The sequence below is a fragment of the Ornithorhynchus anatinus genome, chromosome X2 (assembly GCF_004115215.2).
Source record: "Ornithorhynchus anatinus isolate Pmale09 chromosome X2, mOrnAna1.pri.v4, whole genome shotgun sequence".
Lineage (NCBI taxonomy): Eukaryota > Metazoa > Chordata > Mammalia > Monotremata > Ornithorhynchidae > Ornithorhynchus > Ornithorhynchus anatinus.
In genome coordinates, this window is record NC_041750.1 from 9,905,293 (window position 1) to 9,932,769 (window position 27,477).

Consider the following 27,477-nt stretch of genomic DNA (forward strand, 5'->3'; position numbering starts at 1 on the left):
AGACACATCCCCTGCCCGTAAGGACCTTATAGTCTACAGGAGGAGAGGGACGTTAATATAAATCAATTACGGAGAGGTATAGAAGTGCTGTGCTTTCCTGGGACTAGTGGGGGTTGGGGGGCGGGGGGGGGTGGTCTGTTTCGGGTAAAGCAGTCGTCTGGGGGTGGGGCGGAGGGATCGCTGGCCGTGGCTCCGGAAACTCCTGCCCTTTCCGCTTCTTTCCCCTCAATTTCCACCGCCCGCTGGCCCCCAGGCTGGAGTCTGCCTCTCTCCCTCCCCGTGGTTCTCCCGGCTCCGCCCAGCGGCACCTGTTCGGGAGGTGAGCTCGCACCTGCTCCGCTGGCGGAGGAGCCCGGGCGGGCCCAGCAGGAGGGTGCTGGCTGCCTCTGCCGAGCTCATTCCGCCCCCCGGCCAGAGGAGCCACAGCAGCCAGTGGGAAACTGAGGCTGGGGGAGAGGGACGGGGACGGACCGTCTGGGCTCTCGGCCCCAGGCGGGAAGCCGACTGGCCGCCCGGCAAGGCGGGCCCGGAGGCGGGAGGGGGTCCGGGCGGCGAGGCGGACCCCCGCCGCTGCTCCGAGAGGAGACGCCGCGCCGGGGAGGGGCCGGCCGGCCTTCGCACCGCCCCTAGGAGCGGCTAGGGGAGGGTCCCGGGGGCGAAGTGGCCGCGGCGAGCGACTGAGAGTCTCTGCGGGAGCGGAGCTGCCGGGGCGGGGACGGGGGCTGCGAGTCGGAGAGCCGGACCGGGGGCCGGAGCCAGGTACGGAGGCAAGGGACCCGAGGGGGATCGGGACCCCCCGGTGGCCAGATCTCCCCCTGTTTTTCAGTTTGGGCTGCTCTTTCCCAAGAGCAGAGAAAGAGAGAGAGGTGTGCCTGTGGGGCTTTGCCCGTCACTGGGGGGTTCTGCCCTGCGAAGGTGGCTCCGGGGCTAGGTTTGCCCGGCTCCCTCTCCCCCGGAGCCAGGGAGGGATCGAGAGAGGGAAAAGGATCCGCTGTGGCCAGAGGGTCCCGGAGCCCTTCATCCATCCCACCGGAGCGATCCTTTTGCCCCCGGCTGGAGGCAAGCGGGAAACCGAGGCCGGAGGAGCGGCTGGGGCCGCGAACGGGGGCGCCGAGCGGAGGGGGCGGGGCGGGGCGGGGCGAGGCGAGAGCTGCAGATGTTTGTCATTAGTTCGGTCCCGCTGCTCTGCAGCCTCCGGCGCCTTCCCGCCCGTTTCTCGCGGCCAGGCCTGGGGGCTTCGGGGCTGAGGTCACTGTGGTCCGTCTCGTCCCAGGCCCAGGGAGACGCTCAGGTATGAGTTCTCGTCCCACTCGGGGTTTGGGGTGGCGTTGGGGGGGACGGGAGGAGAGGGGGCTAGAGAAGCAACGTGCCTTAGTGGAAAGAGCCCGGGCTTGGGAGCCAGAGGTCGTGGGTTCTAATCCCGACTGCGCCGCTTGCCAGCTGTGTGACTTTGGGCAAGTCACTTAACTTCTCTGTGCCTCAGTTCCCTCATCTGTAAAATGGGGATGAAAACTGTGAGCCCTACGTGGGACAACCTGATCACCTTGTATCCCCTAGCGCTTAGAACAGTGCTTTGCATTTAGTAAGCGCTTAACAAATACCACCACTTATTTATTTTTTACTTCTCCACCCGCCGAGCCCCTTTTCCTCTCCCTTCTTCCGGGGAGCCCCCCGCTCGCCCCAAGGAGAGACAGTTCCCAAGGTGGGGGGGCTTCTGGTACTGGGGGGACCTGATCTTTTCAGGCACGCCTCCTGCGTCCTCCTGCCCCCATCTTCCCGCCATCCCAAGTGTAATTTCTCCAGCGGAGAAAACCTACCGAGAAGGAGGGGTAGGGGCGCGCCCCGGGAATCCGGGTACCGAACTCGTTCTGATCCCCACCCTCGCCCTTCCCTGCTCAACTGGAGGAATTCACAGGAGATGCTGTTGTCTCCTTTCTTGAAGGTCTCCCCCTTCCCCCCCATCCATCTGGAATGGCTTGAGTGCAGTCTAGTCCTAGGGACGAGGTGGGGTGAGCGATCGATTTAGGAAGAGTAACAGGGTTTCTCTGGGCCTTCTGGCATGGCTCTAGCCAGCCTGGTGTGGTGGTGTGACCTTGGACAAGTCGCTTCACTTCTCTGTGCCTCAATTCCCTCATCTGTAAAATGGGGATTGAGACTGTGAGCCCCACGTACCCAACCCGATTTGCTTGTATCCACCCCGGCGCTTAGTACAGTGCCTGGCACATAGTAGGTGTTTAAATACCAACATTTTTATTATTAATAAAGAGCATGGAACTGGGAGTCGGGAGATCTGGGTTCTAGTCCTGGCTCTGCTGTTTGCTTTCTGTGACACTGGAAAAATTTTTAACTGCCCTGGCTCTCACATTTCCTCATCTATAAAATGGGGATTAAATGCCCGTTCTCCCTCTTTTAGAGTCCCACGTGGGACAGGGACTGTGTCCAATTTGAATGCCCCGCATAAAGCGGGTATTCAGTACATACTAATACTAATGTCCACCCCAGTGCTTGGGACATAGTAAGTGCTTATTTTACTATTATTACTATCACCATCACCGTGACGTGGAGGGTGAGAGTCATACAGACACTCAGGATAGGACAGGCCAAGCTCAGAAGAAGAGGGATTTAGACTGAGCCCCCTGAGGCAAAGGGGGTTCCAGGCACTGGCCCCCCCCATTTTATGGCTCATTTTCCAGAGGGTGTAGGCCTGTACTTCTGAGACAGAAGAGCTGAGGATGAGAGGGTGAGCTGGGGTGGGAGGAGATAGAGGGAGAGAAACTGATCACAAGCAGATTAAATACTGAGTCTGGGAAAGGGGTGGCTTTGAATCTCTATCTCCTGGCCCAGTGACCAGACTGCACTGCAGCCTTCAAGGTCACCTAGTTCCCCAGGGGTCATGGAGCAAGTAAGTGTCTGGCCCTCCCTTCCCCCTGATACTGGGCTACACCTCTCCTGTCTCCTTTCCCACCTATCCCTTGCTGTCTGGGCACGGGGGTGAGGGCAGGAAGGGCTGATTAGAGGAGGCTTTTTCATTTCTCTAGCAGAAGCCCAAATGGCACCTTGTGTCACCCCACCCCACCTAGCCCCATGCTGACCTAGGAGGAGCGATTCAGGGTGCTCAGCAGCATGGCGTGGTGGAGAGAACACAGGCCTGGGAGTCGGAAGGTCATGGGTTCTAATCCCGGCTCTGCCACTTGTCTGCTGTGTGACCCCGGGCAAGTCACTTCACTTCTCTGTGCCTCAGTTACCTCATCTGTAAAATGGGGATTGAGACTGAGAGCCCCATGTGGGATGGGGACTGTGCCCAAAATAATTATCTTGTATCCACCCCAGCGCTTAGCACAGTGCCTTGGCACATAGTAAGCGCTTAACAAATACTATTATTATTTTTAGGGCTCAATCTGTCCCTGGGGAGGGGGAAGATGCCGCACCTTGGGCTGGGCATCGGGTTTGCGGGGCCTGAATGCCCTCATTGTGAGGACCGCAGAGCTGGCAGGGGTGGACAATCAACACTTTCAGACTAAAGTCGACTGGAGATTTCCTCTGTCACTTCCCCTCCCTCTCCCTGCCTCTCTCCCCGGTTGTGCTCTGTTTATTTCTCATTTCTCTTGACTCTCTGTATCTCAGCCTTTGATTCTGGGGGAGCAAGTCCCCGGGGCTTCCCAAGTGTTGCACCCTGTGTCCGGACCCCATTCAGTTCCCTGGGCTCTGGCTCTGCTTTGTTCCCCGTCTATTTCTTCTCTGCTGCCCAGGATGGGAAAAGAAACTGCAGCCTTAGAGCAGGAGGCAGCAGAGAGGAGCTGAGTCCAGGCTGCCCGAGCCCTGGGCCCTGCCCACCTCTCCCCCTCCTCCCACCCGCCTTTACCGCTCCCCCTCCTCCCACCCGCCTTTACCGCTCCCCCTCCCACCATCCCCCTCTCCCCCCAGTCTCCAGTCCTAGAATCTCACTCACCACCCCTCCCTCCAGCCCTGAACTTTCCACCCTCCACTCCCTCCAGCTCCCCAAGCCTGAGGGGAGAGAGCAGGCTCTCTGCCAGCTCAGCCCTGGGGGATTCCTCCCCCGACCCCCTTACCCCTCCCACATCTGGTTTCTGGTTTCTGTTCCGGCTGCACAGCTAGGCCCCTCTGAGTCATCAGTCACAGGGAGAGGGGAGATTCTGGGGGGTAGGAGGCTCTGGAGAGAGGGGTCAGCAGGAGAGGTGAGAAAGACTTCAGATTCCTCAAGTCTCATTCCTGGCACTTTCCCTGCTTTGCTGTGTTTCACAAGGTAAGGTCCGGTGCCTCTCTGGACCTTCATTCTCTGCTGTGAAATGAGGGGGCAACCCCCTTCCCCCACAGGGAGCAGAGCTGGGCTGAGACGGAGCCCCAGAATTAGATTCTCCTCCCTCCCTGACCCATCAAAGCAGATCGTGAGGCTCTCATCTGTCTGGAGAAATTTCTAGGGCAGGAGAGACCCTGACCCTGGCCCCATCTCTCCCCTATTCCTGGGTGGGCTGAGGGAGGAGACAGAACACATAGCTATTTCCTGGTTTGGAGAAGACCTCACTCAGAGTCCTGCAAAGTGGGGGAGGGGTGGGGGAGGACGCAGTCTCGGCCCATACCTCTTGAAAGAAGCGAAGGCAGATTCTGCCGAGCACCTAAAGCCCCACTCCACCCTTCTCGTCCATCCCCTCAGGTGTCCCCCGGCTGGGGAAGTGGTCCGGGGTTCTTCTCCTGCTTAGGCTCAGATTTCTCCATCTTCCCACCGCTGTCCCCCTCCTGTCTTCCATGGCAAGCTCCCTGCATCTACTGCTCATGGGAAGTAGAGGACTGGTTGGGCTGGGGGGTGGGGAGGAGCAGGAAGAATAGCGGGGGTTTCCTCTGTGACCTTGGGCTGTGGGATTTGTGGTGGGTGGGAAAGAACCAGTGAAGGGTGCTCCAGGCTCCTTCCATTTATACCCCTGGGAAAAAAACATTGAAAAGAAAGGAATAAAACCAAAAGCTCTAACCCCCTCTCTCCTCCCTCTCCAGGCTCCCAGAGGGATCAGGATCAAGTGTTTGGCAAAGTGCTCAAGTGGAGAGATAGAGAGAGGGAAAGGGGTGGGGTAGAGGCCTGAAGAAGGCAGAGGAAGAAGAGGAACATTCAACTCCCAGGCAGTCACAGATGAGCTGGGGAGAGTTTCATCTATCTCTGGTAAGGGCAGAGAAGTAGCATGGCTCAGTGGAAAGAGCACGGGCTTTGGGGTCAGAGATCATGAGTTCAAATCCCAGCTCTGCCACTTGTCAGCTGTGTGACTGTGGGCAAGTCACTTAACTTCTCTGTGCCTCACTTACCTCATCTGTAAAATGGGGATTAAGACTGTGAGCCCCACGTGGGACAACCTTATTCCCCTGTGTCTACCCCAGCGCTTAGAACAGTGCTCTGCACATAGTAAGCGCTTAACAAATACCAACATTATTATTATTATTATTTAATCAATCAGTCGTGGGAAGGAGCATGGCCTAGTGCAAAGAGCAGGAGCCTGAGAGTCAGAGAACCTGGCTTCTCATCTCAGCCGCTTGTCTTTGTCACCTTGGGCAGGTCACTTCACTTCTCTGGGTCTCAGTTACCTCATCTGTAAAATGGGGATTAAGACTGTGAGCCCCATGTGGAACATGGACTGTGTCCAACCTCATTGTACTGTATCTACCCCAGCATTTAATACAGTACCTGGCACGTAGTAAATGCTTAACACATACCATAAAAAATTTTTGAGCGCTTACTCTGGGCAAAGCACGGCAATAAACATTTGGGAGAGTGTGATAGTGTTAGTAGACATGATCCCTGTCTTCAAGAAGCTAACGATCTAGCAAGGGAGACAGAATCTAAAATGAGTTACAACTAGGGGGAAGCAACAGAGTGTAAAGATAAATTACACGTATTGTAAAGATAAGTACTTAAGTGGCTGGAGGAGAGGGGATGGGGTATTTAAATGCTTAGTGGGTGAGGACTCTGGTACATAGGTGTTGCAGGATGTGTACCCCTTAAGCATTTTAGTATTTACTCCAGCCCCAAAGCACTTATGTACATAGCCGGGTACTCCACTATTTCCCTTATCCCTAATCCACTTTAATGTCTGCCTCCCCTTGTGGATTGTGGCTTCCTGTGGGCAGGGAATGTACCAACTCTCCCAAGTGCTTAGTACTTAGTAGTTAGTGCTCTGCATACCGGAAGTACTCAGTAAATGCCACTGATTGATTGGCGTGATGAAAGATTAGTCAGGGAAGGCCTCTTGGAGGAGATTTGATTTTAATATGGCTTTGAAGGTGGAGAGAGTGTCCGTTTGTCGGATATAAAAGGGGAGGGAATTCCAGGCGGGGGGAGGAGCAAGGATAGGTAGGGGGAAAGAGCTGATTGAAAGCCTTAGAGCTGATGGTGAGGAGTTTCTGCTTGATGTGGCAAAGTCTGGGCAATCATTAGAAGTTTTGAAGAGTGGGGAGAGATCCATAGAATGGTATTTTAGAAAAATGATCCAGACAGCAAGTGTGAACTGGAGAGGGGAGAGGCTGGAGGCAAGGAGATCACTGAAGAGGCTGACCCAATAGTCGAGACAGGATATGACAAGTACTTGGACAAGCATAGTGGCAGTTTGGCTGGAAAGGAAGGGGTGAATTCTGGAGGTGATGTGAATATAGAGCTGAAGGGATTTGGTGGCTGCCTGAATATGGGGGTTGAAAGAGAGATGAATCAAGGATTGCATGTTTGTGAGACAGGGAGGATGGTGGTAGTGTTGACAGTGATGGGAAAGTTAGGGGAAGGAGAAAGTTTGGAAGGGTTCAGTCAATTTTAGACATGTTGATCTCGAAGTGTCAGCAGGACATCCATGGGGAGATGTTCTAGAGACAGGAGGAAATGAAGACTGCAGAGGTGCCATCAGGGCAGGTGGTGTAGATTTAGGGGTCATCCACATACAGATGGGGGTTGACGTGGCGGGAAAAGTAGCATAAAGAACTGCGATAGAAGTAGCGGAAAGAGCTGCTAGTGGAAAGAGCACAGGCCTGGGTGTCAGAGGACTTGGGTTCTAATTCTAGCTCCTCCACTTGCCTGCTGTGGGACCTCAGTTTCCCTATCTGTAAAATGGAGATTAAATATCTGTAAAATGGGGATTAAATACCTGTTCTCTCTCTCCCCCTTAGATTATGGGACAGGGAATATGTCCCATCTCCTTATATGTATCAACCCCAGCACTTAATACGGTGCGTGGCACTTAGTAGCACTTAACAAATACCATTATTATCACAATTATGATGATAGTGATGAACTCCCCAGAGGAGTGGGTGTAGATGGAGAATAGAAGGAGACCTATAACTGAGCCTTGAGGGACCCCCACAGTTAGGGGGTGGGAGGCAGAGGAGGAGCTGGTGAAAGAGACTGAGAAGGAACAGCCAGAGAGAAAAAAGAGAAGCAGGAGAGGACAGTGTCAGGCAAACCAAGGTTAGACAGTGTTTCCAGAAGAGGGTGGTCCGCTGCTTGAGAAGCAGCGTGGCGCAGTGGAAAGAGCATGGGCTTTGGAGTCAGGGCTCATGAGTTCAAATCCCAGCTCTGCCACTTGTCGGCTGTGTGACTGTGGGCAAGTCACTTAACTTCTCTGTGCCTCAGTTCCCTCATCTGTAAAATGGGGATTAAGTGTGAGCCCCACGTGGGACAACCTGATTCCCCTGTGTTTACCCCAGCGCTTAGAACAGTGCTCGGCACATAGTAAGCGCTTAACAAATACCAACATTATTATTATTACAATGTCAGAGGCAGCCGAGAGGTCAAGGATGAATAGGACACAGTAGAATCCGTTAGATTTGTCAAGGAGGAGGTCCTTGGTGACTTTCGAGAGGGCAGTTTCAGTGAAGTGGAGGGGGCGGAAGCCAGATTGCAGAGGGTTGAGGAGGGAATTGGAGGAGAGGAAGTGGAGGCAGTGGGAGAAAACAGCTCAGTTCAAGGAGTTTGGACAGGAATGGGAGGAGAGAGATGAGGTGATAACTGGAGGGCATTGTGGGGCCTTGTTCTCTATGCTGCACTGGGTGGGCCAGGGTCAGCAAGGAGGAAGAGGAAAAGACGGTGGGCAGCTCTCCCAATCCCTAAGTGACAGGAACTGGATCCAGGGGAGTGAGGGACCTGAGATCCAGGGTGGCCATATAGAGGATAGTAAGCATTTCCTCTGATGACAGGGCAAGAGGAAGCAGGCTGAAACTGCAGCCAGAAGAATTTAGGTTAAATATAAGACATGACTTCCAGAATGAATTGTGTGAGATAGTAAGTGCCTACTATGTAATAATACTAATCGTGGTATTTGTTAAGTGCTTAATATGTGCCAGGCACTGTACTAAGCGCTAAGTTGGATACAAGCAAATTGGGTTGGACACAGTCCTTGTCCCATGTGGGGGTCACAGTCTCAATCCCCATTTTACAGAGGAGGAAACTGAGGTACAGAGAAGTGAAGTGATTTGCCCAAGATCACACAGCAGACAAGTGGTAGAGCTGGGATTAGAACCCATGATTTTCTGACTCCCGGACCCAGGCTCTATCCACTACGCCATGCTGCTTCTTTGCGCTAAGTGGTGCGGTCTAAACAAGATCATCAGATAAGACACCGGTACCCGAATAGGTGAGAAGACAAGGCTCCTTCAGAATAGAAAAGGGCTGGGTTTTCTGGGCAAGCGGAGGTGCAGTCCTGATTTGGGGGTAGAGGTGGAGCAGAGGGAGAGACTGGATGACTTCTGCCCTCCCCTCCCAGTAAACAGGTCTTTGGACAGCAGTGGGAGGGGAGGACAGGGCCAGTCATGTGGCCAAACTACCCTTATCCTGGCCACCTGGACCCCTTCCCCCCACTGTGTCATTTGGTGGGAGCTCTCCAGAGTCAATCAATCAGTGGTATTTGAGTGCCTGCTGCGTGCAGGGAGAGTACACTGGGATTAGTAGACATGGTCCCTGCAGTAGTCTTATGAGGGAGACAGACATTAAATTAAACTACTGACAGGAGGAAGTACTAGAGTATATATTTTGTATATAAGCATTTTGGGGTTGTGGTAACTTAAGTGCTTAGGTGGTGTGGGAGAGCTGAAGTATCAGTTGGGGGACATAAAGAGGGGAGATGAGAGATTAATCGGGTAAGGCCTGGAGGAGGTGTGATTTCAGAAGGATTCTTGAAGATGGAGAGTAATGGTCTGCAGGCTGTAAAGCAGGAGGGGATGGGCAAGAGGTCAGTGATGGGAGAGAATGAGGTTGGCTTGAGAGGAAGGAACAAAAAGTGCAAGCTGGGGTGTAGTGGGAAAAGAGTAGATAAGTAAGAGGGAGAATGCTGATTGGGTGCCTTAAGGCCACTGGTTGGGAGTCTCTTCTTGATGTGAAGAGGAATAGGTAGCCATTAGAGGTTTTTGAGGCTTGGGAAGACATGTACAGAATGAAGTTTGAGGGGAAAAAAAGTGAAGTATGGACTGAAGTATGGACCTTGCTCCCTCCTACTTCAACACTCTGTTCTCATACTACAACCCAGCTCCTATAACTTAGCTCCTCTAATGCCAGCCTACTCACTGTGCCTAGATCTCATCTATCTCACCAGCGACCTCTCACCCACGTCCTGCCTCAGGCCTGGAACGCCCTTCCTTCTCATCCGACAGTGACTGCCCGCGGCCCCCCCGCGCTCCCCCCTTCAAAGGCTTATCGAAGGCACATCTCCAAGGGGCCTTCCCTGACTAAGCCCTTATTTCCTCTTCTCCCACTCCCTTCTGTGGCACCCTGATTTGCTCCCTTTATTCACGCACACATACCCCTCAGTCTCACAGCACTTAGGTACATATCCATAATTTATTTATTTATATTAATGTCTGTTTCCCCCTCTAGACTATAAGCTTCTTGTGGGCAGGGAAAGTGTCTGTTGTATTCTCCCAAGTGCTTAGTATAGTGCTTTGCACACAGTAAGCACTCAAATAGGATTGATTGATTGATTGGACAGGGCCAGGAAGCTAATGGAGTAGTCAGGCCATGATATGACCAATACTGTATCTGTGGACCAGGTGCTAGCTATTTGATTGGAGAGGATGGAGTGGATCCTGGAAATGTTGTGGAGGAAAAATAGACGGGATTTGGTGACCTACTAAATATAGGGGGGAAAAGCGAGAGAGGAGTTAGGGATAATGCCAAGGTTATGGGCTTGAGAGACAGAGAGGATGGTGGTGTTGTCAACTGTAATGGGCAAGTTAGGTGAAGAAGAGGATTTGAGAGAGATGAGGATATATCAGTTTGGGACAATTTGAGTTTGAGGGGCTGATGGGACATCCATGTTGAGATGTACTAGAGGTAGCAGGAGATGCGAGATTGCAGAACAGGAGAGCGGTCAGGACTAATGACAATAATAATTATAATAATACTGATGGTATTTGTTAAGTGCTTACTATGTGCCAAGCACTGTTCTAAGCGCTGGGGTAGATACAAGGTAATCAGGTTGTCCCACATGGGACTCACAGTCTTAATCCCCATGTTACAGATGAGGTAATTGAGGCACAGAGAAGCTAAGTGACTTGCCCAAGGTCATGCAGCAGACAAGTGGCGGAGGTGGGTTGGTATTTGTTAAGCACTTACCATGGGCCAAACACTTTAAGTGTTGGGGTGACAAGATAAGCAGGTCAGACTCAGCTCCTGTCCCATGTGGGGCTCACAATTGAAGTAGGAGGGAGAACAGGTATTTCATTCCCATTTTACAGATGAGAGACAGAGAAGTTTTAGGAGTCATCTGCACAGAGGTGGTAGTTGCAACCATGAGGGAGGATGACCTCCCCAAGTGGGTGTAGATTGAGAAGAAAAAGGAGACCTCCCTGTCTCCTGCCTCTCCCCAGTCCAGTCCAGTCCATACTACACTCTGCTGCACAGATCGATTTTCTAAAAAGTCATTCAGTCCACCTCCCCCCAACTCCTCAAGAACCTCCAGCGGTTGTCCATCCACCTCCGTATCACAAAGAAAATCCTTAACATCGGCTTTAAAACACTGTCAGCTCTCCCTGCCCTACCTCACCGTGTTCATCTCCTATAACCAAGCCTGCACACTTTGCTCCACTAACGCCAACTTACTCATTGTACCTCGAACTCATCTATCCCTCCACCGACCCTTCACCCTCATCCTCCCTTGGGCCTGGAACTCCCTCCCCTTCATATCTGACAGACCATCGCTCTCCCCACCTTCAAAGTCCCCCTCTAGACTGTAAGCTCCTTGAGGGCAGGGATCATGTTTCCTAACCCTGTTATATTGTACTTTCCCAAGATCTTAGTGCAGGGAAGTGCTTACAGTAAGCTCTCGGTAGATACCGTCGATCGATCGATTGACAGAAGGGACCCCTGAACCAGAGGGTCCCACTCATGAAGAGGAGTGGGGCCTTGGGCTACCCTGAGGTCCTCTGGGAGGGACTGCAAAGCCGCTGTTGGGTATCCACGGGCAGTGGAGGGGGGAGACAGAAGGACAGAATCTTGTCTTCCCTTCTCTGCCCCTGAAACGGAGGCCCAAGGAATGCTTCTGCTTGTGCTCTGCACACAGTAAGTACTCAATAAATACCATTGATTGATTGCTCCTGTGGGGTTTTCATCTTTGGCATGAGTCGGGGATATGTAGGCCCCAAAAAGGGATGGAAGAGGGGCTGCTGATGAACACAGGCTGAGAGAGGAGACTTCTAATTGAGCCAGAGCTTGCCAGAGGAATCTGCCTCTCTGGGGCTCTCTCCCATCCAGGGGCTTGTTGGCACTTAACCAAGAAGTCAAGGATAGGAGGTCACCGCTTCAAGGTCGCAATTGAATGGGAGGAACCACCCCCTACTGTCCCCAGCCGCTCAATCCCCCCCTCCCCGGCCCCCACAACCCTCACATGTCTGGCCAACACAGGCAGGATGCTGATTTTGGCCTTTTCCAAAGAATCTTCTCTCTTCCCCTTGCTTTTCTTCTTCCTTCACAGTGGCCACTCCCTGCCCCAGGCTAGGCAAGGGAGATTGGAAGGGGGGTTGGGTTTTCTTTCTTTCCTCCACTGGAACCACAGCCCTTTGCTCAGGCTCTACCCCCGGGGGTGGGTGTGTCTTAAAAGGAGCCAAGATTTTTTCTATCCACAGCAGGAAGTTCTCATGTAGCAGCAGCAGTGAAACTGTTTATTTTTAGAGAAAATTGTTTCCATATAGGGGAAAGGGCCTGGGCCTTGGTCTCCCTCTCCCTCTTTCTCCTTCCAATTCCCTTATTTTCTGTCTCCTCCTGTGTCTGACTTTCTCCCTGTGGCCTTGGTATCTTTTTCTGAGTCTCAGTTTTAAGTCACTGTATCTCTGTTGCTGTTTCTCGTTATGTCTCTTTCTGCTTCTTTGTCTCAGTGTCATCTTCCCCTCACCCCCAGGTATGTTTTGGGGGCTGGAATTTGGGGGGGGGCAACCACCCTGTCCTGCTTCCCCGAGTTACTCTGATTCCCAGCTTCCCACCTCCTCGGGCTCTGTGGTATGTCACCCCTGTTGGCCATCCTCAATCCCCTTGCCTAGGGTGTTGCAGAAAGTCACACAGACATAGAGATCAGAGAGGTTAAGTTTGGAGGAGCCAAGCCTTGGGGAAGGGAGGGGGAACGGTTGCTCCCTCTGTCTCCAGCCCAGTTCCTGGGACCTCCCCAGGGTAGGGAGAGTCCAGACTAAGTTTTTTTTAGCTGTTCAGGAAATGCCCCAGATCAGACAGCATCCCACCCTTCCTTTCACCAGGATCAGTCTCCAGAAGGCTGGGAGAGGGGGGTGGGGGGTGCGGAAGAGAGATGCAATAGCAAGTGGGTGGGCGGATTGGGGCACAGAATAAGAATTCCTGGGTCCCACAGGGACGTTTTCCACTGCCTGCCCTTTAAGTGGAAACAGAGGCAGGAAGAGGTTGTTCCCAAATCTGAGCAGCAAAGATTCTCACACTTGCAGTGAGGAAAGCATAAGAAGAGATGGAGAGGAAGCCGAACCAGCAGAAAGCCAGGGTGGAGGGCTGTGGGAACAGCTGGAATGTGTCCACGGAGGGTTGTCCAAGCCAAGAAGACTCTGAACCCAATCCAAGAAGGACAGTTGTGCATTTGCAGGCTGGGGGAGGAGGATGGAAGACTATAAAATTTGGGGGGTTTTGTTTTGGTGGGATTACCCTGCACCCTCCTTGGGGGGGAAAGCACTTAAGAGGGAACCCCCTTCCCATATTTCCATGAGCCAGAGTGTGTGTGTGTGTGTGTCTTTGTGTGCACACACATGCACACACATGTCAGATCTGCCCACACTCTAGCCGGTTACCTCACAGGGAGCCTCTCCTTCTTTGGAACCAGACATCAAGACAGTTGCTATCCTGAAACCACCCCCCTCCACCCTTACGACCCAGCTTCTGACCCCGGCCAGGGTAGGGGGGTACCCCTGAGTTAATCTGGGTAGGGCCTGGTCGTGGGTGGGGGGCAGCTGCTCGTCCTTGTCTGCAGGGCTGGGTTAGAATGAGCCCGGCTGGACATGGCTCCTGATGCAGTGCTGGCGCCCCCTGCTGGTCACAAGGAGAGCTGGCCCCCTCCTGCCACTGGAGAGGAGCCAGAGGGAGCCAGATACCCCCCTCAGTTTACCCCTGGAGTATGGGAAGTGAGTTGAAATTTGCCTAAAATATGAGTCTTGGTGCCATAGTACCTGAGAGTTTGGGATTAAAAACTGAGCTTTCCTGGGGGCATTGGGAGCTTCCACAAGTAGCTGATCAGCCTGCCCCTCTGCACCAGGGAAATGAAGTGACCTTCCTCTCCTCCTCAGCCATCCCTCCCACCCCAAGACTGGAAGCTCTTGGTTTGCTGCCGGTTCCCTTGTCTTTAGGGGTTGTTAACCTAGGTCCATCACAGGAGCTGGGGTGAGGTTGGCCCAAGAAGGAGGGTGGTGTCCCCACCTGCCTGTTCCCTCTTCAGGTCCCAGGACCGGTGTCGAGGGGCGTCTGAAGGGCCTCCCCCCTTTCCCCCACCAGGAATAGAGGAGACGCAGAAGGTGAGAGAGGAGGAGTAAAGATGGCACAGGTTCTGCACATGGACTCTGGCTTTCCAGGTAAGGGATGTCGGGAGGGGGAGAGGTAGCCCTGTCTTGCAAAGGAAATTGCACTGGCTCTGGGGTAGGGGAATGATGGTGGGGGGGGCTGAGGGGGGCCTTGGGGCCTGGCAGAGTGAGATGCAGGGGGAGGGTGACAAGCCTGTATGGGAGAAGAGCTAAAGGTGGGGCGCGTGGCTACTCTCCTGCGACCCCCATAGCCCACACACCCATATCTTGTTCCACTCCAGGGAAGCCCAGCCCCACGACCCCCACAGCTTTCCGGGGGAAGGATCCAGAGCCACCGTACTCGGTGGAGACGCCCTACGGCTACCGGCTGGACCTGGACTTCCTCAAGTATGTGGACGACATCGAGAAAGGTCACACCATCAAACGGGTAGCTGTACACCGGCGGCCGCGCCTGGGCTCCCTGCCCCGGGGGCCCGGGTACACAGGCTCCTGGTGGACCTCCACGGAGTCCCTCTGTTCCAACACCAGCGCCGACAGCCGCCACTCTGCCTACTCCTACTGCGGCCGGGGCTTCTACCCGCAGTATGGTGCTCTGGAGACCCGGGCCGGCTTCAACCCCCGCGTGGAGAGGACTCTGCTGGATGCCCGCAAGAAGCTGGAGGACCAGGCGGACTCTGGGGAGGGGAGCCAGCCACGAGTGGCAGGCCTGGGCAGTCTGACCCCCAGTGTCTCAGGCTCCACCAGCTCCCTGGTTGGGGCTGGGCTGCCTCCACCCCCACTGGGACGCCTGCAGTCCCATAATGGCACACCCTACACCCCGCTGAGCTCGGGGCTGTCCACGCCCGTGTCCCCTACCCCGGGCCACCTGCAGCATGTGCGGGAGCAGATGGCCGGAGCTTTGCAGAAGCTGCGGCAGCTGGAGGAGCAGGTGAAGCTCATCCCAGTGCTGCAGGTCAAGATCTCGGTGCTGCAGGAGGAGAAGCGCCAGCTCAGCGTCCAGCTCAAAAGTCAGAAGTTCCTGGGGCACGCTGGGGGAAGCGGTGGAGGCCGAGGCTGGGGTCGCGGGGAGCTTTTTCTCGATCTGCCCGAAGAGGGTGTCCCTGCTGGTCCAGAGCCCCTCCCTTTGGGACAGGCAGATGTGGGGAAGAAGAGGGAGACCCGGGCAGTGGGCGTGGGGCCAGAGGAGGGCGATGGCAGCCGCCCGGGGCCCACCCAGAGGAGCGTGAGCACCTGGGTGCGGGAGCAGGACCTGGGAAGGCCCTGCCCGGCCGAAGACCAGGGAGCTCTGACAGCTAAGATTGCCACCTTGGAGTCACAGCTGAAGAAGGCCCTTCAGGAGCTGAGGGTGGCCCAGCTGCAGCTCGGAGGGCAGGCCCCGGGCCCAGCCGACAGGGCCCCAGCACCCTCGGGCCAGTGGCCGGACAATTTGGCTGGAGGAGGCAGTAGCCAGGAGAGCCCCGGGCTCCCTGCAGCGGCCTCCAGCCAGCGCCACCCATGCGACCCACGGGAGGCCCAGGGCTATTCGCCAGAGCAGCCGGTGGGTGGGGGCTGGCAACCCCCAGAAGGGCCCATCAAGGTGGACACGGTTAAGGTGATCCAAGTGCCACGGGAGTTGGAAATCGCAGCCAGCACGACTACGGGGGTGGCTCGCCAGCCCCAGCGGGCTCAGAGCCTGGAGCCCTATGGCAGGGGTCTCAAGGCACTGACGGCCCGGGGGCCTGAAGAAGGCGGCTCCCTGCCCATCCAGAATTCCGCCGGCAGCGGCCCAGCCTTGGAGGCACCACCCTCTGCCCCCACTCACCGGACCAATGAGGTGATAGAGACCACCTTTCCCATCCCCAACAGCCCCCTCCCCAGCACCTTCCATGCTGTGAAGAAGATCAGCATCACTGCCGAGCCCTACCGGGATGAGGACCCCCCACTCGCCACCCCAGGATTGGACTGCAATGGGGTGGCAGGTGAGCCCTGCGGAGGGATGGGAGACGGGAGGGGGTCTCCGGGCTGCAGGATCTAGCACAAAGCTGGGCCCGAACTGCAGCCTCTAAAATGCCACTGTCCAGGTGGCACGTCTGACAAATAGATGCATGTTGATCATTCACTATCGAATTGCCCATCACCCTGGATGGGCCTGGGGGGCTAGCTTCACAGCCTCCCCTGACCTGGAGTGCTGGGTGGCAGGACGAACGCCCCAGAGGGCGGAGCTGAGGTTTTGGGGGTCCAAGGGGCTGCAGCCTGCTTCCGGCCTCTCGGGGCGGCCAGCCGAGGGTGAGGCCCCGGGCCTCAGGAGCAGCTCTCGGGAGAGCTGCGGATTGGCTTCTGCTCCCGTCCAGGGCCCCGAGCCGGCATTGGAAGGTGATCAGGGTGAGCGAACAGACCCTGCGGCGGGGGAGGGTGTGGGGAGGGTGTGGGGGTGGGGAGGAGAGATTTCGAATTTTGGGCCGAAATGTGGAGTGACTCAGATTTCACCAGGCCTCACCGGAAGGCAGAGTGGATCAAGAGGAGGCCACAGCTGTGTTTGTATATCTTCCTTCTTAGAGAGGAGGGATGTGTGTCTTTCCCCCAACCTTCCCCCATACCCCCACCCATCGCCCCATTCAAAAATATTTTTCCTGGAAGGTTTTTAGCACAGCAGGACCTCTGTGTTCTCTGTCCACCCCAAACAAAGCTGCCAGACCGAACAGGATGGCATCTCGAATTATGCTGCCCTGCTGGGCCGGACTCTTATTGACCACTGGGGCTGGGAGCGCCCCCAGAACCTCCACGCTAAAGGCTCTACCCGAACTTTAATCCCAACTCCCAGTGGGTTTTTCAGTACCCTATTCGTGGGTGTCAGCAGGCTGAGGGTGGGATCACTGCACAGTGAGTTTATTCAGCTCTGCAAGCAAGAGACGACATGGCTCGACAGGAGAGGAAAGAAGGGACTCAGAATTACAGAATCCGCATGGTGGAAGGGCTCTCTGGAGGGCATGTCATCCTTCCCTCGCCTCTCGCAGGACCGATGGTGGGCTAGGGAGGAGTAGGGATGTCTTCCGTGGTTTAACAATCCCCCCTGCCCCTTGCCATTGGGAAGAGGTTCATTCTTTATCCAAACTTAATCCCTCCTGCTACAAATTTCAGCCCATTTCCTTTGGTTTTGTCCTCGGCGATGATGACCAGCTGGTAATGGCCCTTCTTAAGGTCTGAGTCAGTCACAAATGCTATTCCTTACCCTGAGTAATCCCAATTTCTTTAGATTGCCTCTCTTCATAGGTCCTAGCTTTCCAACCCTTTCATCCTTTGAGTTACGATTCCTGATTTCCTCTTCTAGTGTTTCCAGACCCACTCAGGGCTTCTCTGTCTTCCTCGTTCTGGATATGGAAGAGAAAGGGAGACGGAGAGCTGAGGGCAGAGTCCACAAGAGGGTCAGGGTGTGAGAGCTGGGGCCCCTGGTGATGCCAGAGAAGGCTTTGCACTGTTCGCCGAAGGAGGAAAAGAGCCTTTTCGTCTTGCCTGGCTGGGGTCAGGAATGCCTCCTGAGTCAGTACTGAAGTCCCTCCTAGATCTCTCGGGCAGCAGTGCTCCACCCTCATCTCCCCTCTCTTCTCCCCTCTCTTCTCCCCTAAGCCACACATGACTAGTGGGACATCTTTCTCGAAAACATGTGCTCCCTGCTTCTGCCTTGAAGCAGGATTCAGAATGCTTTCAAAAGAGAGGGACCTGAAAATTGTCCTGCAGATTTCCGGAGGAAGGGAGAGCATCAGGGGCAGCATTCTGGAAAGGCTCAGAGGAAGAGGGGTTGGGGTGGCTCAGGAACCATCTGAATAGGAAGAAGAGTCCCTTCCTCACAAGATTTGCAGTCCCAGCAAACATCGTACAGTGCCTGGTGCGTGATAAATGCTTAAATATTAAAAAAAAAAATGAAAGCAGAATACCCTGGGGGCTAGACTGATGCAATGCCAAGCAGAGGCTACCCCTCCCTACCGACCCCAACCAAAGCCCTTGATAGAGAGGGGGATCCCCTCTCCGGGATGATGGAGGAGCCGGAGCTTCTAGAGGCTGACCGGGCTCCAGGGATTGGGACTAGGACTGATTCTTCAGCCTCCCAAAAAAGTCTCGGGAAATCCTTTGATGCCCAAGGCAGTGCCAAGGCCTGCCCAAACCTCAGCTGTGCTCCCGCTGCCACCCACTGCTCTTAAGGCCAGGACGGCATTTAACATCCACCCTCTCTCTCTGACTCGGAGCATCTTCAGGTCTCCCCAGGAGCCTTCAGAGGCCTTCAGAGGGCCCTCTGGGGCCAGTGTCAGCCCCTCCCAGCACCATTCAAGCACCCACTGGGGAAGGGTCTGTTCAGCAAGCTGGGGGTCCAGTCCCAGCAGCCAAAAGTGACATCACTTCAAGAGAGCAGAGCAGGACAGCAGGGCTCGGTGAAGAAAAAGAAGAAGATGCTGAAGACCCAGGTAAGGAAATAGGAGAGAGAAGGGAGACAGGGAGTTAGGAAAGGCGATGGTTTATTCACAATCCAGAACCCGCCTGGGCCAAAATCCTAAACTCAGCTTTCTGGTGGCCCAGTTTCTGCTTGGGAAAGTGGTAAGGAGATAACAGTTCTACCTGTGACTTGGGAAGGAGGCTCCTATGGGCCATTACGGCCTTCACAGGGAGGCTCAAAATGTCTAAGCCTCAAAAACGTACCCCAGTCCTATCCAAACTGACTGATCCATCTCTTGGTTTTCCTCACTTCCTCTCACGGCTCCCCAGATCAGGAGACTTTGGAGTCTGCCTGTGGCCAAATGCACTTGGAGTTCACTCATATGTCCCCATTGCAACCCAATACAAAGGGTTGAGCAAGGAGAGGCAGAGGCAGAGCATATTAAATGCATTTTAGGCCCCGGGCATGGGCTTATGTTATCGGCTGCTCTGGAGGATTTTTTGCAGTCCTCAGAGGCTGGCCCTAGTTTAAGTACAACGTAAGGGTGGTGGCCAGTGATGGAATGAGGGCAGGGTGAGGGAGCAAACTCAGAGCAGGACACGCCCGCTCCCCCATGAGCCCTGCTTCTCGGTGCTTTCGAAAGGAGGCCCAGAGAGGAATGCGGGTGCAGAGCCAAGGACGCATTTCCAGAGGCAGGGGGCTTACCTTGGTTGATGGAACTTGCTCCAGGTGCAAGGTTAGTCTTGCCCCTGGTGGTAGTCTTGTCTGTGGTCCCTTTTTCTGCCTCCTAGCCTCATTGCCAGCTGGGATAAAGTCCATCATGAAGAGAAAAGATGACAGCACAGACCCTCTGTCCAACAAGAAAAGCCTCCAGTTTGTAGGAGTCAATGGCGGGTAAGAGGAACCTGCTCGGTAGTAGCAGGTAGCCAGGGCAGCTGGTCAAGATGGACTGTCTCCCCCCTGAGTCCCCTTGCCCATTTGTTTCCGGCCCCCCTGAGCTTCCCAGCCTGCTTCTTAGGGCCTTTTCAGTGAGGAACAGCCTGATCCACTAGAATCCCTTCCCATTTCAAGAAGAACTGCCAAAGCTTTGGGCCCCAGAACCACACGAGACTCTGCAGGCAGCAGTCCCAGTGTCCCCCTCCTTCCCCTACAGATATGAGTCCACGTCCTCGGAGGACTCCAGCACGGCTGAGAACTTCTCTGACAATGAGAGCACTGAGAGTGAGTACCACGAGGCCAGCGAAGGGCTTCCTGCGATCCCGGAAGGGGCCCGGCAGAAACACCTGGGGGCAGGAGCTGGGCCTGGCAAGGGAGTCGGCAGCACGGCGAAGGAGAAGCCAGTGGCAGCCACAGGGGCAACTGCAGCAGCAGCAGAAGCGGTCCCCAGTAGGAAGGAACAAGATGAGATCCGGTAACTCCTGCAACTGGGGGGTGGGGACCTCAAATTCCCAGCGAGGGCATCACAGGGTGAAACGCATGCCTGACTGGGTGGCTGTAGGAACCACTGGAGTCAGAATGGGCTAGTTCCAGGCTGTCTCCAGTCCCGATGCCGTGACTTGAATCTCTGCCTTCTGTTTTATCTAGCTCTCTGTTGGTGTCTTTTTCTGATTCTCTTTTTCTCTCCTCTCCTGTCCCTCCTGGCAGATTGGAACTCAGCACGGACCTGATCTCCGCCTGCTTGTCTTTGCAGAAATCCCTGGAGAGTCCAGGCACCCTGACAGACAAAGAGATGGTATGGAAACACCCGATGGGGCCCAGTAGCCCCAGAGATGTACACATAAATAACATCGAAGATCATCTACAAGCTAGAGTTTAGCAGTGCATTCTGTTTGGGTGCATTATCCTGGCCTCCCATCCACCCCAGCTCCTTGGGGAAGAGAGTTTTTTCAGAGCCTGCCCCTAGGGTTTACTGAGGCACCACCCCCTCACCCCCTCACCTAAACCCCCCTGGAGGCTCCAAACGATTGCCATTTAGTCATGCAAAGCTGGATTTGGGGGCGTCATCCCATCTCCTACCACTCCTCCCTCTGTACCACCCTCTTTGCTCACCCTCAGCCTGCTGCCCAATCCTGGGACACTTTTACCAATTCCCCCCTTTCTAATTATCTCTTCCCCAGAGTACTGTCTCCGTAATCCCCAACATAATTGCAGTATATGTTGAATGCTTAATATAAGCCAAGCACTGTCCTGAATGATGGGGAGTTGGATTCACTCCATGTCCCACATAGGGCACCCACAGAATTTAAGTGATTTACGCAAGGTCACCCAGCTGGAAAGCGGTAGAGCTGGGATTAGAACTCAAGTCGTCAGACTTGGGCCCGGGCCTCTTGCCACCAGGTCATGCTGCTTCTCAGCCCCTATTCACCTCTCCGATGGTTCCCCAGGTCGCTGAAAGATTCTCACGTTCCCCCTTCTACTCTCCTTTTAGCCCACAGACCTGCTGTTCCTTAACTGACAGTTCTCCAAGACCCCTGAATCACTAACTGCCTTCCGACCCCCCACCTCCTGAAGGCCTCAACATCCTTTGAAACCTTCTATTGACTCTTTCTACAGATTTCCTGGTTTCTGGCCCTCAACCCTATTAATATGCTTCCCCTTGCCTGACACTTATGTCTCCTCACCACCCCACGAGCCCCCAAAGGTTGTCTCCACTCCTCTGCTGCTTACCTTGACTTGCATTCCCCCAATACCTCCTCCCTTTCCTTGTCTGTTTGAGAAACAGTGTGGCCTAGTGAAAAGAACATGGGTCTGGGAGTCCAGAGGACCTGTGTTCTAATCCTGACTCCACCACTTGACTGATGCGTGACCGCAGGAAAGTCACTTAACTTCTCTGGGCTTCAGTTTTCTCATCTGTAAAATGGGGATTAAGACTGTGAGCCCCAAGTGGGACGGGAACTGTTCAACATAATTACCTTGTATCTACCCCAGTGCATAGCACATAGCAAGCACTTAAATACCACAATTATTATTATTATGAGCCCTTTTCCTATTGACCAGAGGTGTCTGGGTATGCCTGAACCCTTGGTTGAAGTGCCTTTCTTAGCCCTCTCCTGTCTCCCCCATCCCCCCGTGTCCAGATCATAGCTAGTTCCCTGAGAATCAAGTACTACCTGTTGAAAACAGAGCATGTCAGAGGTAGAGGGGGGAGGTTGTGAGGCAGGCAGTTGTGTCGATCAGCCTATGACCAGAAACTAGGTAACAGTTAATGAAATCATCTTTATAAAATGGAATTTGAAAAGGAGCTGATGGGAAATGCCACCTGCTTCTCTTCCTCTCTCTCTCTCTCTCTCTTTCAGAAGAACTTGGATTCTAATCCGGGCTCTGCCCCATGTCTGCTGTGTGACCATGGGCAAGTCACTTAACTTCTCTGTGCCTCAGTTACCTCATCTGTAAAATGGGGATAAAAGTGTGAGCCCCATGTGGGACGGGGACTGTGTCCAACCTGATTAGTTTGTATCAATCCCAGTGCTTAGAACAGTGCTTGGTACATAATAAGCACCTAAGAAGTACCATAATAATTATTTTAATACTTATTAAATGCTTACTATGTGCCAGGCACTGTACTAAGCACCGGGATAGATATAAGGTTGGACACAGGCCCTGCCCCACTTAATTCCCATTCTTAATCCTATTCTTAATCCTCATTTCACAGATAAGGTAACTGAGAGCCAGAGAAGTGAAGTGACTTGCCCAAGGTCACGCCACAGACAAGTGGTAGGGCTGGGATTAGAACCCAGGTTCTCTGACTCTCAGGCTCATGCTCCTTCCACGAGGCCACGCTGCTTCTGTTCCTCCCACCCCACAGCTCATCTCCTTTCTCTCCTCTCCTCCCCCACCCCGCAGAAAGCAGCCTACACCACGGTGCTCCAGGAGTGGCTGCGGCTCTCGTGCCACAAGGACGCCCACCCGGAGGTGGTCCGCCGACACATGGTCACTTTCCGGGCTATGTCGCCACAGCTGCTCCAGTTCATCGTCAACATGGCAGACAGCAATGGCAACACGGCTCTGCACTATACAGTCTCCCATTCCAATTTCCCTGTGGTCAGACAGCTCCTGGATACCGGTAAGGCTCCAGACCCATCGGAAAAGGAGATGCGGTCCTCTTGTGAAGGGACCTGTGGAAATGAGCGCAGACTTGCCCCTCCCCGCCTGGGAAAGCAAGCCTGGGGCGGGGCACGTGGGCTGTGTGTGTCTGCAAAATCCCCTGCTCTTCTGCTGCCCAGGGCTTTGCAATGTGGACAAGCAGAACAAAGCCGGATACACGGCCATCATGCTTACGGCCCTGGCGGCTTTCCGGGCCGAAGGGGACATGGACACTATTGTGCAGCTGCTAAAGCTCGGCAACGTCAACTCCAGAGCCAGCCAGGTGCGTGGGATTTGCCGCCGGAGTTTGGGGGAAGGATGGGGAGTAGTAGTGGTAGTCACTGGATCAACTAGTAAGCGCTTACCAATCAACGATAAGTTCACCACGTTGTCTTCTCCAGACTTTAAGCTCGTTGTGGGCAGGGAATGTGTCTCTTTATTGTTATTGTAGAGTACACAGTGAGCACTCAAACATGAATGAATGAATAAATGAGTTGTGCTGTGGCTAGAGATGGGGTCGAGAGCTCGGGGTGGGCAGGGAACATGTCTAGTAACCCAGCTTTATCCTCTCCCGAGCACTTAGTACAGTGTTCTGCAAACAGGGAGGACTCAGTAAATACCAGTTATTCATTCATACATTCAATCATATTTATTAAGTGCTTAGTCTGTGCAGAGCACTGTACTAAGTGCTTGGGAAAGCACAATACAACAATAAACAGTGCCATCCCCTGCCCACAATGAACTCACAGTCTAGAAGGTGGGGAGACAGACATCGATACAAATAAATAAAATTACAGATATATACATAAGTACTGTGGAGCTGGCAGGGGGTTGGGGGTAGGGAGCAAGTCAGGGCAATTCAGAAGGGAGTGGGAGTTGAGGGAAACTGGGAAGGCTTCTTGGAGGAGATGTTCCTTCAATAAGGCTTTAAAGTGCGGGGAGAGTAACTATCTGTCAGATATAAGGAAGGAGGGCGTTCCAGGCCAGAGTCAGGACGTGGGCCAGGGGTCCGTGGCGAGACGGGTGAGATGGAGGCACAGTGAGAAGGTTAGCACTAGAGGAGCCAAGTGTGCAGGCTGGGTTGTAGAAGGAGAGAAGAAAGGTGAGGTAGGAGGGGGCAAGGTGATGGAGAGCTTTAAAGCCAATTGGACGAGTTTGTTTGATATGGAGGTGGATAGGCAGCCACTGGAGATTTTGGAGGAGGGGGGTGACATGTCCTGAACAACTGATGGACCGATGGATGGGGGGCAGGGCCGCTATGATGCTAATCTCCCACTTTTGATGAGCAGCACCGGGCTAACTTAGTACATACGAGATGTATACACGGCACTGGCTTATTCTCTCCTCTGTCCAGCGCTCTTAACCCCAGCCTCTCCACCTGCCAGAGTACCCATGCCGTGATACTGCCCCAAACCACTCACCCCTCTTCCGTCCTCCTTGTCCTCCTGCAGGCAGGGCAGACGGCACTGATGCTAGCAGTCAGCCACGGGCGAATTGACATGGTCAAGGCTCTGCTGGATTGTGCCGCCGATGTCAACCTGCAGGATGACGATGGGTCCACAGCACTGATGTGTGCTTGTGAGCACGGCCATGTGGAGATCATCCGCCTGCTCCTGGCCGTACCCAACTGTGACGTCACGCTCACTGACCACGTGAGTTGGGGCAATGATGGGGGTGGGGTTGGGATGGGGGCGAGCCTCAAGACTTAGGAGGGGCAAGAAGATGGATGGGTTGGCAAAGAGTTGGACAGGGCAAAGAACTCACTGCTGCTGAACCGTCTGGCCTGAGATTCTCCAGCCCTGCCAACCTCGGCTGACAAGAGCCTTCCCTACTTCTCCAACCAGTTGCCTTGCTTTGTAGGATGGAAGTTCAGCCCTATCCATTGCCCTGGAAGCTGGACAGAATGACATTGCGGTGATGCTCTATGCCCACATGAATTTTGCCAAGTCCTCGGTAAGCCCTGTCTGTTGACTATGTAACACTGTAGATTGTATCCTCTACATCGTAAGCTCATTGTTTGCAGGGAGTGTGTCTGTTTACTGTTGAATGAACTCTCCCAAGCGCTTAATACAGTGTTCTGCACACAGTAAGTGCTCGATAAATACGACTGATTGTCTAACCGTGCAAGCCAATGGCACGACTGTTTCTGCACTCGGCTGACCCCTCCCCCTCCGCTTTCTCTGATACCTCTCTGTTTAGCTCAAAGATTTCTGATGAAATGAGTGGGGGGAAAAGACCCTCCCCACTCAAAGAACTTGTTTCTTATACCAGGGTGCCCCAAAGTCGGTGAAACCTGAGGGTACAACAGCTTCTTCCACTGACCCTCAGTAGAAGCAGCGCAAACAGCGAGTGTTTCCTCCACCTCCTCCTGGCATGAAGCGGGTGACATCGTCCCTACAACTGCATGGGAGCCTCTTCGGTGCCGATTCTATCAGAGAGGAAGAAAGAAAGAGGAGGGAACCTGCCTGAGGACACTCATCTATCCTTACAGAGAGGAGTGAGCAAACACAACAATTGAATCGAGCACGTCACCCCCCACCCCACCCTTTGTGCTCCTGCTTCTCTGTGATACCCTCAGTAAGGACCAAATGCAAAAAGCAAAATGAATTCTTGGCAAGTTGTCCAGGCTATGAGGCACAAAAGGATGTCTGTCTCTAAGCGTTTGAGCTGCGACATTCCTGCTTTTAGGGACGCCTGTAGACTGAAGCTGGGCTCTTCTCCTGCCTCATGGAACTCTTGGTGCCTTTAGACGGCATGCAGAGCTTTGAGCATGTGGGAAGCAATGAAGGAAATGTGATCAAGGAGAATAAGCTGACAGTGAAGCATTTGAAAAGGGTGAGAGATTTACGTAAGCACTAAGAGTTATTTGAATTCAAAAATAGCCTGAATTTTATATTAGCGAATAAGCAGCCATTCTATTTTGTGAGGTCATGTATAGTTTTGAATGAGCCTCTCTAGCACTGCAGGCACTCTGCCTGCCCACCTGTGGCGTGTACAGTGTTATAAAGGTCACTCTTCAGAGAGACATTTTTGTGGAATTATTTTTATAGCCTTGCCTTTTTATGGGCAAGAGGCAGCAGCAGTCAGTCTAAGATTGGTATGAAAACTCAATCTGATTTTTTTCTTCCCGGTCCCCCACCCCATTCTTTCTTTTCTCCGTCCCTATTGCATCCAGGATCTCGTAAGCCCAACTGAGGGCAGTGCAGACAGCAGCAACAGAGCAGTGGCAAACATAAATAAATCAGAGAAGCAGCAAGGCCTAGTGGATAGAGCACAGGCCTGGGAGTCAGAAAGACCTGGGTTCTAATCCTGGCTCTGCCACTTGTCTGCTGTGTTACCTTGGGCAAGTCACTTCACTTCTCTGTGCCTCAGTTCCCTTATCTGTAAAATGGAGATTAAGACCATGAGCCCCATGTGAGACAGGGACTGTGTCCAACTTGATTAGCTAGTATCTACTCCAGCGCTTAGTACAGTGCCTGGCACATAGTAAGCGCTTAACAAATAACCATTAAAAAAAGCCTACCCCCGTGCCTTATAGTGCCCCCGTGGGTACTCAGCAAATATTAATTAGTGATGATCCTGACTACATCTTCCATGAAACATTTAAGACTGTTGGATTCAGGGGTTAGGAAAAGAGATGCAATTTGATTTACTAATTTATCAGTAGTATTTATTGAACATTTACTTTGTGCTGAGCACCGTACTAAGTGCTTGGGAGAGTCCAATAGAGCTAGCAAACGTGATCCCTACCCTCAAGGACCTTACCGTCTACAGGGGGGACACAGGCATTAAACATATATTTCAGATACGGAAGCGGCAGAGTATAAGGATATGGACATAAGTGCTATGGGGATGGGGTGAGTATCAAAGTGCTTAGGGGGTATGGATGCAAGTGTATTGGTGAAGCGGAAAAGAGGGAGAGTAGGGTGGAGAAATGAGAGGTTAATTAGGGAAGGCTTTCTGGAGGAGATAGTTTGTCAGGAAAGGCTTCCTGGAGGGAGATATTTACTATCTGTCCTGTGCCCTGAACCATAGACTGTTCTACAAAGGAGCTATTAAAAATGCATTTATCACCTATGAATGCTCCTTGTGTTAAGCAATATACAACTAAGATCATGGGAATGTCACTGAAGAGATCAAGGATTTGTTCTAAAACTTGACATATATTGCAATTTTGCTACACAATGGGAACTCTAGGGCACAAACCTCAGCATTTAAAAAGGTGCATTTAAAAAAAAATTGAGTGAAGTAAACAAGATATCCAAAAAGGCTGGTAGCTCTCCCAAGATTATTGGTATCTCTGCTTAATTTAACCTGGGATTTTTTATTTAAAAGTTGCCCTTTCCAGACAGTATCTTAGCACAAATTTCTCTCTGCCTAGTATAAGATGCTAAGAAAGCTAAAAGGCATTTTGTTTTAAAATTACATTTTTTTAAAAAAAGAAAGACAAAAGTTGATTCTGGCTCACTGCTCTTGTCCTTATTTTGATGTCTGAATGCAGAGGAACCCAGGATCCGCTTGAGAAGTGGTACGAGTGAGAGAGAGAGAGAGAGTGTGTGTGTGTCTTTTAAGCCCCTTGAGGCAGCAGCCAATTGCTCTGCAGTGGGTTACTGCCTCACAATGTGCTTATTTATCCATATTTGTACATTTATACAGTCTTGTGCAACTGGGTTGGAATGGTGTGCTAAGTATTTTCAGTTTTTGTTTTGTTCCTGCACTCAGTTATATTTGCGAGTTTTATTCTCACTTTCTCATACAGTGATATTTCCCTAACAGTATTACATTTACATGAAGTATACATTTTATAATCTAAAAAAAATCCTGAATTAATAAAGCTATCTAAAATGACAGAGCTCCTGGGTCTTCTTTTGTATGTTAAATGGTGGTGTAATTTTGTACTGCAGTGAAACCTCCCTGCCCAAAACTAATTAAGAGAAACTGCTTATATAGAAAGTGTTTTGAGCTTGTCAAATTGCTGTGCCACCCCCACATTC

At 53.1% G+C, this 27,477-nt stretch overlaps 1 protein-coding gene and 1 long non-coding RNA gene across 7 annotated transcripts; one reads left to right on the plus strand and one right to left on the minus strand.

The window, feature by feature from the left end:
* The first annotated feature begins 285 nt into the window (after positions 1-285).
* On the plus strand, positions 286-27,335 carry KANK2 (KN motif and ankyrin repeat domains 2). 6 transcript variants are annotated; one of them, XM_029052904.2, is made up of 12 exons: positions 286-319; positions 13,914-14,046; positions 14,277-15,953; positions 18,216-18,431; positions 19,192-19,294; positions 19,554-19,811; positions 20,045-20,132; positions 22,244-22,463; positions 22,624-22,766; positions 23,935-24,135; positions 24,344-24,436; positions 24,755-27,335. In XM_029052904.2, the coding sequence occupies exons 2-12, from the start codon at positions 14,010-14,012 to the stop codon at positions 24,812-24,814; spliced, it is 3,096 nt and encodes a 1,031-aa protein (XP_028908737.1). In that variant the 5' UTR covers positions 286-319; positions 13,914-14,009; the 3' UTR covers positions 24,815-27,335. The 6 variants fall into 6 exon arrangements, with proteins under 6 accessions (XP_028908737.1, XP_028908736.1, XP_028908735.1 ...); XM_029052903.2 differs by lacking the exon at positions 286-319 and adding an exon at positions 693-759; XM_029052902.2 differs by lacking the exon at positions 286-319 and adding an exon at positions 1,185-1,291.
* Positions 16,846-24,084, minus strand: LOC114807373. Its single transcript, XR_003755456.1, has 3 exons — positions 23,905-24,084; positions 19,106-19,250; positions 16,846-17,342 (listed from the first exon to the last, which is right to left on the minus strand). It is a non-coding gene; the product is annotated as an uncharacterized LOC114807373 (long non-coding RNA).
* Positions 27,336-27,477: the final 142 nt, after the last annotated feature.